Here is a 12370-nt window from a genome sequence, read left to right on the forward strand (position 1 = left end):
CCGGAGCACCCGGAGGAAACCCACGCACACACGGGGAGGACGTGCAGACTCCACACAGACAGTGACCCAGCCGGGAATCGAACCTGGGACCCTGGAGCTGTGAAGCATTTATGCTAACCACCATGCTACCGGGCACCATATTTACATATTGACCCAGGACAGTTGTATCACAAGTGCAAACGGATATTTTACAAATCAAACACAATATAGAGCAGATAAAACAAAAACACTGACTCACAAAACAAAAAGGTCAAGTACATTGAGCTAGGGATTGGCCACCAAGGCAGGAATATTTCCTGAATTGTTGGCTCCACCTTGTTTAAAATGACTGCAAAATGTGCGATCACACAGCGGGGGTGGGATGGGTGGGATTGAGTGGGGTGGGGTTTGTCGGCTCACAGAAGCAACCCATCGCGTCCCACAGAACACGACGAGTGCTCATCGGCAGACTGGTTAGAAGGCCTGACTTGGTTCTCTGGGTCTTGGTCTAGGTTGCCTTCGAAGCTATTAGAGCGCCCTGTCCTTATCGCTCCCATAAAACTTTTACCACGGCTACAGTGAAGTACAACATTGTTCCAAGTCAGGATGGTGTGTGGCTTGAGGGGGGGGTTTGTTAATGGAGTGTTTCTATACATCTGCTGCCCTTGCTGGGAAATGCTGTTGAAGGAGACTAGGCAAGGTCCGGCAGTGAATTTTGTATCGGGTACACACGACTGCCACTGTGCCTTGGCAGTGGTGGTGAGGAGTGAAAATTGAAGGCGGTGGAGAGAGAGGGTGGTTGAATCGAGGAATGGGTATCCCCTGGAGGCGGCTAGCCTTTTCCTTTGGGTTTGCTGACATCCTGCACAGTCCAGTGAAGATTTGATTTGATTTATTGTCACATGTACCGAAGTACAGGGAAAAGTATTTTTCTGCGGCCAAGGGAACGTACACAGTACGTACATAGTAGACAAAAAAGAATAATCGACAGAGTACATTGACAAATGGTACATCGACAAACAGTGATTGGTTACAGGCTGGAGCAAGTGATACAAGTGTCCTGGGTCAATATGTAAATATGGTGCCCGGATCTGCAAACCCGTCAACTGAGGACGGCGGGCAGACGAATCAGCTGCCGGCCACCAGGAGAGCTGGAGGGGAACTCACTTGTGCATTAATGATCTTCCCAGAGCAACACTGACACGGGAAGGGAACAGCTCAAACTGACATCTGCCTGCCACAAATCTTGTTATGGCCGTCTCGCACGAGCGAGTTATGCCAACAGTGAACAGCCCCAGAGGATCTCGCCCAGTAAAGGGTCTCCCATTTAAGGCAGAAAATAAGACAATGTTTTGTCCTTTCTGTGGGTCTTTGGTCTCTGGAATTCGCTTCGTCAAGAGACCAGCAGAGGCAATATCATGGTGGCCACCACAGTTGCTTCCCAGCTTCAGGGTCCCAGGTTCGATTCCCAGCATGGGTCACTGCCTGTGCGGAGTCTGCACGTTCTCCCCGCGTCTGCGTGGGTTTCCTCCGGGTGCTCCGGTTTTCTTCCACAGTCCAAAGATGTGCAGGTTAGGTGGATTGGCCATGATAAATTGACCCTTAGTGACTAAAAAATGTTAAGAGGGGGTTGCTGGGTTCCGGGGATAGGGTAGATATGTGGGCATCAGTAGGGCGCTCTTTGTAAGGGCCGGTGCAGACTCGATGGGCTGAATGGCCTCCTTCTGCACTGTAAATTCTATAACTATTTTGAAGGGTCAATCAGATAAATTCTTGACGGACAATGGAGTCCAGCTAATTAGGTGGTAGATTGAAAAGTAGAGTTATGACCACAATCCAGATCAGCCATGTGTTTATAAGGGGCTGAATGGCCTATTCCTAATTTGTATATTTGCACGGTCATTGATTACAAAGTGTTTTGGGATGTCCAGGGGTTGGGAAAGGCACTTACATCAAAAGAGTTTGTTCCTTTGCTCTTTCCAAATTTAAATGAAAACACTGAGCAACAACATTCACAGCTTCAACGTTTTTTGACACTTAGAAACGTTGGGCTGACTTTTATCTGCACCTGTGGTGATATGCATCACTGCAAATACTCAAGGGTTAATGTAAATACACTATGACTAAGTAAACACTAGAGGGAGTACCAGAAACGTCATGACATGCAGACATACAGCAAATGCACACATAGAATAGAACACAACCAATGGGCAGTCAAGACATCCAGAGGTGACACTACCACAAGGGGGCATTACACAACCCATATACAAGGACATGCTCCATCTCTTTCCCCAGGCGACACTGAGAGAGAAGGACAGGGGCAGATCAGAAGCATCACACCCACCACGTGGCTTAGAGCAGACTGGTTAGTTTATCATAGAATTTACAGTGCAGAAGGAGGCCGTTTGGCCCATCGAGTCTGCACCGGCTCTTGGAAAGATCACCCTACCCAAGGTTAACACCTCCCCCATCCCAATATCCCAGTAACCCCACCCAACACTAAGGGCAATTTTGGACACTAAGGGCAATTTATCATGGCCAATCCACCTAACCTGCACATCTTTGGACTGTGGGAGGAAACCGGAGCACCCGGAGGAAACCCACGCAGACACGGGGTGGATGTGCAGACTCCGCACAGACAGTGACCCAAGCCGGAATTGAACCTGGGACCCTGGAGCTGTGAAGCCATTGTGCTATCCACAATGCTACCGTGCTGCCTTACCTACTTACTATAGCAAGATTAGCAGGAGAGTTGAACTCATAGAGAACTGTGCTAATGGTTGAATAAATCACATTGAACGTACTTCAAAGTCTTTTGGTCAAAGCTGCATCGAGTTGCAGCCTGTGTTATCCCAGAGTACAGAACACAACAGCGCCCAGGAGGCAGGACAGGGGCCACGTGAGGAGGTCGGCAGCTACGTAAAAGTGGTCTGCAAACAGCAGAGTGAGGTGGGGTTGCTTAGGGAGCGGGGGGTTGGGGTTGGGAGTGCATGGGTCACAGAAAGTGCTGTGGGCAGGGTAAGTCGCACTACTTGTTCCAGGTGGAGTTACTCCTCCGAACCTCTTAAAGGTCAACATGCATTCTCTTTTCCTCCTCCTCCTCGGCCCAATTCCCAATTCCTCCTGCGCTCATCAGCAGCTACCGCTCCAATGATGGCGCCACTGAGGCTTCAGAGTTGCCAACCATCTGATTGCACCAGCAGCATTGGGAGCCTGTACAAAATGCCCTCCGGCCACTCATAACTCGCGTGTGGAGATGGGCCCCATTCACCTGGCAAAACCCAATCCTGGGGGGGCGATCGAACCCCGGGGGGTGCCCCCATGGAGGCCTGGCCCACGATCAGGGCCCCCCCCCCCTCAGAGTCCGGGCCAGTGCCCTGGCTGCACTAGTTTCTTCCGCGTCCGCCACGGCCTCCACCATGGCGGACGTGGAAGAGCACCCCACATCGCGCATGCGCCGGCAGTGACGTCAGTGGCCAGCTGCCGCTGGCGTCACTGCCGGCGCATGCGCGGACCGGCGAAAGCCTTTCGGCCAGCCCCGCTGCCGGGGGCGCCGGTTTCATGCGCCGGTCTTCAGGTGGCAACCGCTCCGGCGCGGGGCTGGGCCCCAAAGGTGGGGAGAAGTCCCCACCTTTGGGAAGGCACGACCCCTGAGTGATTGGCGCCACTCCCCTACTCCGGGACCCTCCGTCACGCCGGGTAGGGGAGAATACCGCCCCTGATTAGGTGGATTGGCCATGATAAATTGCCCTTAGTGACCAAAAAAGGTTAGGAGGGCTCATTGGGTTACGGAGATAGGGTGGAAGTGAGGGTTTAAGTGGGTCGGTGCAGACTCGACAGGCTGAATGGCCTCCTTGTGCACTCTATGTTACATAAAATACTTAATGCTGGCCAAAAAGACAATCTGATGTGATTAGTGGATAATGCTCACACCACAACCATTAAGAAGTTCACAGTCTGATGTGGCTGTGACCAGAGCCCTGTGTTAACAATGTTTGCAGTAAACAGTATGCCTAAAGAGATGGGAGAGTGAAACAAGCAGAAAGTCCGACTCAATGAAGTCTTTGAAATGAGAGATACTCCAGTCAGCCTGTATCTGAGAAATGGTGAAGGCAGTTCCAATTTACACCGTCAAACGTTTGATTGGTCAGAATTGACTGCTGTGGTGTCTACTCGAGTGAGTTGAAGTGGTTCCGATTCCGGATTTGGATTGATACCATTCTGGTTCTGAGCTTCCGTATCACCCTAAAAATTAAAGAAGTATATTTTAAAAATTACAATGGCCAAATATTTAGAAATACTGGAGAGACAGATGGACAAAGAGAATCATACAGATAGGACGGGGTTATAGACAGACTAACAGACATAGAGAGAGAGATAGACAGACATAGAGACAGACAGACAGAGAGAGAGACAGACAGACATAGAGAGAGAGAGACAGACAGACATAGAGACAGACAGACAGAGAGAGAGACAGACAGAGAGAGAGAGACAGACAGACATAGAGACAAACAGACAGAGAGACAGACAGACATAGAGAGAGATAGACAGACAGAGAGACAGACAGACATAGAGAGAGAGACAGACAGACATAGAGAGAGAGAGAGAGAGAGAGAAAGAGGGAGAGAGAGAAAGAGAGAGAAAGAGAGAGAGACAGAGGGCGCGATTTTACCAAAACAATTCGAAGTGTGGTAATGAGCGGAAAATGCCACAAACTCCTCGACGTTCGGCCCGGCCAGGCTGTCACTGCTACCAAACATTAATTGGTCCACATAATGAGGCCGTACGGTATTCACACCACAAATCATGGTTCACTGGCTGATTCACCGGGACCGCGCTCGCTGGCCCCCTGCTCACAAATAGAAGCAGCAGTCAAACCGCTCCTGCACAGCCGTTCCCACTTAGCTCGCAGCCATACCTCCACGGAGACCAGCCCCACGGTTTGGTGATGCCGACTTGGGATGGTTACTGGACGCGGTGCAGACCAGACGGGAGGCCCTGATCCCCTCCCCCCCCCCCGAGGGTCGAGGAGGGTCAGTCACAGAGCAACCAGCACTGCTTGGGATGAAGTGGCAGCGGCTGGAAGCTCTGGGAGCACGATGAGGAGCACTGTCACCCAGTGCCGCAAAAAGGTCAACGACCTCCACCATCCGCATGGGTGGGTTGGCACCAGACCCCCCCCCCCCCAGGAAAGCATCTGGCACCGACCCACCCGGCTCTGTCCTGTGCCCCGGCCCACCCATGCCCAGCAATGTCGCCCACACCATCCCATATTCCATCACATCCCTCCCATACTACCCCCCCCCCAATGCCCCAGCCACCATTTGCCCCCCCAACCTCCGTACACCCCCTTCCTCCCCCGCCCCCCCCACAATAAAAGGTGTGTGCAACTCACAATGCCTCCTCTGTTTCCCTGTCGGAGAAGCTGGCCCACAACTTAAGAGAGGGCCCAAATGGGCGGTGGGATGTCAGACATACCTCACCCCCCTATGAGGAACGGGCCCTGGAGGTTACGGGGGGTGGCCGAGGACAAATCCATCACCAGCGTGGAGGTTGGAGTGCGGCGGCAGAGTTGGGGTTCCACCAGTCCCTCCCCAGATGACTGACCCATGCTCCCACTGACCATGTGCCCATTCTCCCGCAGGATCCTCATCCAACGCTGCTGGCCCGTCCGGAGATGGTCTCCGCCCCACATTCCATGAGAACACCTTGGAGGAGAGCAACTAGGGAACCACCTTATACCCATCACGGCTGTCACCCCCCCCCCACCCTCAACCAGCGCAGACGCACACACGACTGTGGGGGAGAATGTAGTGGTCAGGCTTCTGGGGCACAATCTGGTGAGCACCGCACAGCTGCTGATGCACATCAGGTGGAGGAAGAACCACCCAGGCGAGACGGCTGTCAGAGGTCTGCTGGATCCCAGCACCCAGCTGCCGAGCCTCTGGACCAGGTTTACCTGGAGCTATTGCAGATGAGAGGGAGCGGCTGTAATATTCTGAGGGGGGATATCAGCAACACTCCAGTAGATCCATGGCTGAATGGAGGAATCCCAGAGTCTACGGGAGATGTCGCCAGCAATGGGTGGTATCGAGGCCAACACTACGAGGGTGGCGACCGCAGTGGAGAGGCTGGCGCACCATGCCGGCTGCACGAGTGGAAGTGTCAAAGGCTGGCCATGGCGGAGGGCCGCGACAGGATGCCCATGTCACTGGGGGACATGACCCAGTCCCAGGTGGACCTTGATGAGGCGCTGTGCAGCATGTCCCAGTCCCAGGTGGCTATAGCCGAGGAACTGCAGGGGTTGTCCCCTTCGCTGAACAGCATCGCTCAGGGCATCGACACCATGGTGCAGGCATTGTAAAATCGGCAGGGCTGGCAGAGCCGGATGATGCAGGGGCAGCCGGGGCTTGAACCAGCTGCCCCACTGACCCGAGGTAAACACTATGGGCACCGACCAGGAAGAGGGGGCACTAGGAGCCAACCCAGAGCCACCCTGCGGAGTGGTGACTGTGGCCACCAGCCCTACCCGAGACCCATCCCCCTGACAACGGCACGTCTCGGAGTCAGCACCCGGAACAGGCCGGCACAGCGGGGAAAGTGCCGGCCAGCGAGTGCGCCGGGGGCCCTTGGCCCCAGGGCCCCCAGAGGACAACCTCTGGGAGGCCATGGGACACAGTAAGCAGCAGGCTACCTCAAAGTGATGTGCACCCTGGGCACACACCTAGACATAGTGGTAGAGCACGGAAGGCTAGGGCAGTTCACAGATCACTGAGGGAACATGAGGGAGGAGTGGGGAGAATGGGGTGGCACCATCAGGGGACTGTGGAACGTGTGAGGGTGGGACAGGATGGGGAGAGGGGGGGGGGGGGGGTACTGCAGGGCACCACCAGAGCGGTCAAGTCACCGGAACGGCATTTTCAGAGGTCTGATGCACCACTCAATGACAGCCCGGTTTGCCTCATGGGCCCCGTTGTACCGGGTCTCCGCTATGGTTGCTGGCCTCTGAACTGGCATCATTAGCCAGGTCCTCAGCAGGTACCCCATACCCCACAAGAGCCAACCGGTCATCCTGGAGTGGTCCTCGAAGAGGCCGGGGATGTCTGTCTGCCCCAGGATGTAGCTGTCGTGCACATTCCTTGGGAAGCATGTGCACAAGTGAATGATCTTCATACAGTGGCCACACACGAGCTGCATGCTCAGGGAGTGAAATCCCTTCCTGTTGATGTAGGGTATTCCCAGACGGCCCGGTGAGTGGAAGGCGCTATGCGTACCATCCACTACCCTCTGGACCTGGGCATCCCAGTGATGGCTGCGAATCCTGCTGCCTGGGCATTTTGATGGGCCTGATCCATGCCAAAGTTTACATAGTTCGCTACCCGGACACACAAGGCACCCATGACTAACGAATGAGATGCCGCATGCGTCCCGGCTCAAGCCCTGGAATGATATTGAGGCGTAGGCTTTCAGGGCTGTGGTGACCTTGACGGCCAACGGGAACGGGTATCCTCCTCATGCCAAGTCCGCACGGCACCGTCTCCTTGCTGAGGCAGCTCCTCCAGCGGAACACGCTGTTCGTCACTTTCTTCGAAAGACCAACAACGCCTTTACACTTTCGGCCATCGCCGGCCACCCCCTTGGGTCCCTCTCTCACTTAATGGGCAGCCGGGTCCTCGGGTTGCGGGGCGGGCCCCAGCGCATGGGCCGCTACCTCGCCTCCTGCCACCATTTTGTCCGGCGTTTGGCCGCCTAGCCCGCCAGCAGCACCACTAGGGAAGCTGGTGCGGGGGCCACGATATCAACCATTCCGTGTAATATCACTGAGGATTGGAGAGGGTATGAGACTGACAAGCAGCCATTTCTTCCACCACGAGAACCTTTATTCCATTGTTTACCCCCCCCACCCGCCAATTCCCACAACCCCGTCCAATCCGACAGCCCCTGCCCACGCACACCCAGTCGCAATGGGGGCCCCTGCTCACCGGGCCCCACAGCCTGTATGCCAGTCACCCGCTAGCAACGTTACCTGGACCAGGTACTGGTCCCCTCCCTGGGGATGAGGCCCAGGGTGTTTCGGATGTTGGCTGCTGCGTCCGGGATATTGCCTCCCACAGTTCCCAGGCCCAGTGTCTAGGCATCACAGTCAGATTGGGATGCGAGGCAAGAACTCCCACATGCTGCATGGCACGCCCACCCACGTGAATCCACTTGAGACGTACAAAGTGCTCACTTAACTACGATTTCAATTGCCTATTCGCGACAGCCTTACGCCGCATGGCCAGAGAGTGTTATGGGTGGTTGGTCTGTCAGCAAGCGGGCTGTTTTGCCCCTGAATGGGAGCAAACGGTCCAGGGGCTGACCTGGTGGGCCCGCGGGCACTGAGACGCCCATCTCTTCACCCCCATCCTGCAACACCTTGACCGAGACCGACCCCAAGCCTCCGGGCACCAGCCCCAGTGCCCCCGGGCTCTGACCCCCTGAGCAAAGATGGCTGCTCACCTCCTCGGGTCCCCACAGTAGTCCTTCCGCCAGCTTCACATTTTAAAAAGGTGTACCTAACGGCACCCGAGTGACCGCTTGCTGAGGAGAGAGGTCAGAACACCGGGGGGGGGTAGATAGATATGGGGGTCACTCGCGTTAATTGTACGGAGATTGGCCTTAACTGGTGATTATTGGTTTCCCGACGCGCTATGGCGGATCCTGATTTCACCAACGGGCACGAGCCACTTAGATCGCAAAGATCGGCCACGCACCTCTATCGATTCTGGCCTCTCCCGTGATTTAACAGTCTCGTCTCGCTATGGCTTACGCGCAACGCAGCCACACAAAATTGGGTCCAGAGAGACGGAATGACAGAGAGAAAACATAAAACAAAATGGTGCAAATGGACAAGCGCAAATCAGACAACAATCTCCCAGGCGAGATGCAAACGGATGGACCCCCCCCCCCCCCACCCCCCCCCCACCCCCCCCACCCCCCCCACCCCCCCCACCCCCCCCCCCCCCCCACCCCCCCCCCCCACCACCCCCCCAGAGGTGCAATCTCCAGAGCCTCACCCTCAAATTCGGTGGACCCCTACCTCCCCTCACCGTTTGCGGCCTCGCGACCCTCAAGGTTGAGCCCCCCTCCCTCTTTGCCAATCTGACTGTGGATTGCAAGCCCGTCGCCACCAGGAGACGACGGTACAGCACCCAGGACAAGGCCTTCATCAGGTCCGAAGTCCAGCGGCTGCTTCGGGAGGGTATCATCGAGGCCAGCAACAGCCCTTGGAGAGCCCAGGTGGTAGTGGTTAAGACCGGGGAGAAGCACAGGATGGTCGTGGACTACAGCCAGACCATCAACCGGTACACGCAGCTCGACGCGTACCCCCTCCCCCGCATTTCTGATATGGTCAATCAGATTGCACAGTACCGGGTCTTCTCTACTATTGACCTGAAATCCGCCTACCACCAGCTCCCCATCTGTAAATCGGACCGTCCCTACACTGCCTTTGAGGCGGACGGTCGTCTGTACCAATTTCTGAGGGTTCCCTTCGGCGTCACGAATGGGGTCTCGGTCTTTCAGCGAGAAATGGACCGAATGGTTGACCGGTACGGATTGCAGGCCACCTTCCCGTACCTCGACAATGTCACCATCTGCGGCCATGACCAGCAGGACCATGATGCCAACCTTTATAAATTCCTCCACACCGCATCTCTCCTTAATCTCACGTACAACAAGGAGAAATGCGTGTTCCGCACAGACCGCTTAGCCATCCTTGACTACGTAGTCCAAAACGGACTACTGGGGCCCGATCCCGACCGCATGCGCCCCCTCATGGAGCTCCCCCACTGCCCCAAGGCCCTCAAACGCTGCCTTGGGTTTTTCTCTTATTACGCCCAGTGGGTCCCGCAATACGCAGACAAGGCCCGGCCACTTATCCAGTCCACACATTTTCCCCTCTCGGCCGAGGCACAACAGGCCTTCGCCTGCATTCGATCTGACATAGCCAGGGCGGGGATGCACGCCGTAGACGAGACTCTGCCTTTCCAAGTAGAGAGCGGCGCTTCAGATGTCGCCCTTGCCGCCACGCTGAATCAGGCCGGCAGACCCGTGGCATTCTTTTCACGCACCCTCCACGCCTCCGAAATTCGGCATTCCTCTGTCGAAAAGGAAGCCCAGGCAATCGTTGAAGCGGTGCGGCACTGGAGGCATTACCTGGCCGGCAGGAGATTCACTCTCCTCACTGACCAACGGTCGGTAGCCTTCATGTTCAACAACACGCAGCGGGGCAAGATCAAGAATGACAAAATCTTGCGGTGGAGAATCGAGCTCTCCACCTTTAACTACGAGATCTTGTATCGCCCCGGCAAGCTCAACGAGCCCCCAGACGCCCTCTCCCGAGGTACATGTGCCAGTGCACAAGTGAACCAGCTCCGTGCCTTGCACGACAGCCTTTGCCATCCGGGGGTCACCCGCTTGTACCATCTGATCAAAGCCCGCAATCTGCCCTACTCCGTCGAGGAAGTACGGACAGTCACCAGAGACTGCCAGATCTGTGCGGAGTGCAAGCCGCACTTCTACCGGCCAGATCGCGCGCGCCTGGTGAAAGCAACCCGCCCCTTTGAACGCCTCAGCGTGGACTTCAAAGGGCCCCTTCCCTCTACCGACCGCAACACCTACATCCTTAGTGTGGTCGATGAATTTTCTAGGTTCCCCTTTGCCATCCCATGCCCAGATATGACGTCTGCCACCGTCACCAAGGCCCTGGATTCCATTTTCGCCCTGTTCGGTTTCCCCGACTATATCCACAGTGACAGGGGATCCTCATTCATGAGCGATGAGCTGCGTCAGTTCCTGCTCAGCAGGGGTATCGCCTCCAGCAGGACGACCAGCTACAACCCCCGGGGAAACGGGCAGGTAGAGAGGGAGAACGGGACGGTATGGAGGGCCGTCCAGCTGGCCCTACGGTCCAGGAACCTCCCAGCCGCTCGCTGGCAGCAGGTCCTCCCTGACGCGCTCCATTCCATTCGGTCGCTACTGTGCACCGCAACTAACAGTACACCCCATGAACGTGTTTTTGTCTTCCCTAGGAAGTCCACATCCGGAGTGTCGCTCCCGACTTGGCTCACGACTCCGGGCCCAGTCCTTCTCCGTAGGCATGTACGGCACCACAAGGCGGAACCCCTGGTTGACAAAGTACGCCTTCACGCCAACCCTCAGTATGCCTACGTGGAGTTCCCCGACGGCCGCCAGGACACAGTCTCGCTCCGGGACCTGGCTCCCTCAGGTGCCGATCCCATGCCCACACCCCTTCCTGCGCCAACCCCAGCGCCCCCCTATTCGTCCCCATCAGGTCCATCCCTCATCCCCTGCCCACCCTGGAGGACATGGAAGATTTCGGCTTGCTCTCGGAGTCATCCCGCCAGCAGCCAGCACCAACACCGCCAGCACCTGCACCATCGGGGCCATCACCGCCTGTGCCGACGTCACCACCACAGCTACGCCGATCACAGCGGAACGTCCGACCACCGATTCGGCTCAACCTGTAACCTGCTAACCGGATGGACTCTTGATTTTCCTTGTTGGACCCTCTTGTAAATAGCATCCTTTGTATTAGAGTTACATGTCACCCCCGCCGGACTCATTTTTTACAGGGGGTGAATGTGGTGAGATAACCACTGTAGTTATGTGTACTGCAGTAGGGGGATGTATGCCTGTACCTGTAATACAGGTTCCTCCGGTCAGCCCCTGCCGGCTAGCTCCGCCCACAGGGAGCTTGTGTATAAATATGTATGAGAGCTGCTCAGACCCTCAGTCTACAGTTGCGGATGGAGGGACAACATCGTACAGCAATAAAGCCTCTATTGTACTAGTCTCTCGGCTTTGAGTATAATTGTTAGCGCCACACTTGGTCTGCTTTAAAAGCCAGTGATTTAGCTGAGTGAGCTAAACCAGCCCCTAACCAGTGAAATTGAATGGCGAGCAGGTATAGAAATAGGAACGATGTAAAATCAACAATTAACATCAAACATTTAGTGACTTCCAACAAACAAATCATACCAACCCACGGAAATTAGAGGCAAAAATTACATCTAGTCCAGAGAGTCAGTGACATTATAAACACAGCGGGAAGAATCCCTCTGGTGTGTGTGTGGGAGAGAGAGAGAGAGCGTGTGTGTGTGTGTGTGTGTGTGTGTGTGTGTATCAGTGACATTATAAACACAGCGGGAAGAATCCCTCTGGTGTGTGTGAGAGAGAGAGAGAGAGAGATAGAGAGATAGTGTGTGTGTGTGTGTATCAGTGACATTATAAACACAGCGGGAAGAATCCCTCTGGTGTGTGCGTGTGTGAGAGAGAGAGAGTGTGTGTGTGTATCAGTGACATTATAAACAGAGTGGGGAGATTCCCT

The 12370-nt window shown here is 55.4% G+C and overlaps 1 protein-coding gene across 1 annotated transcript in view; it reads right to left on the reverse strand.

The window, feature by feature from the left end:
* Positions 1–3760: 3760 nt before the first annotated feature.
* LOC119976062 (carcinoembryonic antigen-related cell adhesion molecule 2-like) overlaps positions 3761–12370 on the reverse strand; it is a 64425-nt gene continuing 55815 nt past the window's right edge. The window contains exon 6 of the mRNA XM_038816192.1: positions 3761–4224. Coding sequence (XP_038672120.1) covers positions 4111–4224 — 114 coding nt within the window. The 3' untranslated portion in view covers positions 3761–4110. The remainder of the gene's footprint in view (positions 4225–12370) is intronic.

The sequence above is a fragment of the Scyliorhinus canicula genome, chromosome 13 (genome assembly GCF_902713615.1).
Source record: "Scyliorhinus canicula chromosome 13, sScyCan1.1, whole genome shotgun sequence".
Classification (NCBI taxonomy): domain Eukaryota; kingdom Metazoa; phylum Chordata; class Chondrichthyes; order Carcharhiniformes; family Scyliorhinidae; genus Scyliorhinus; species Scyliorhinus canicula.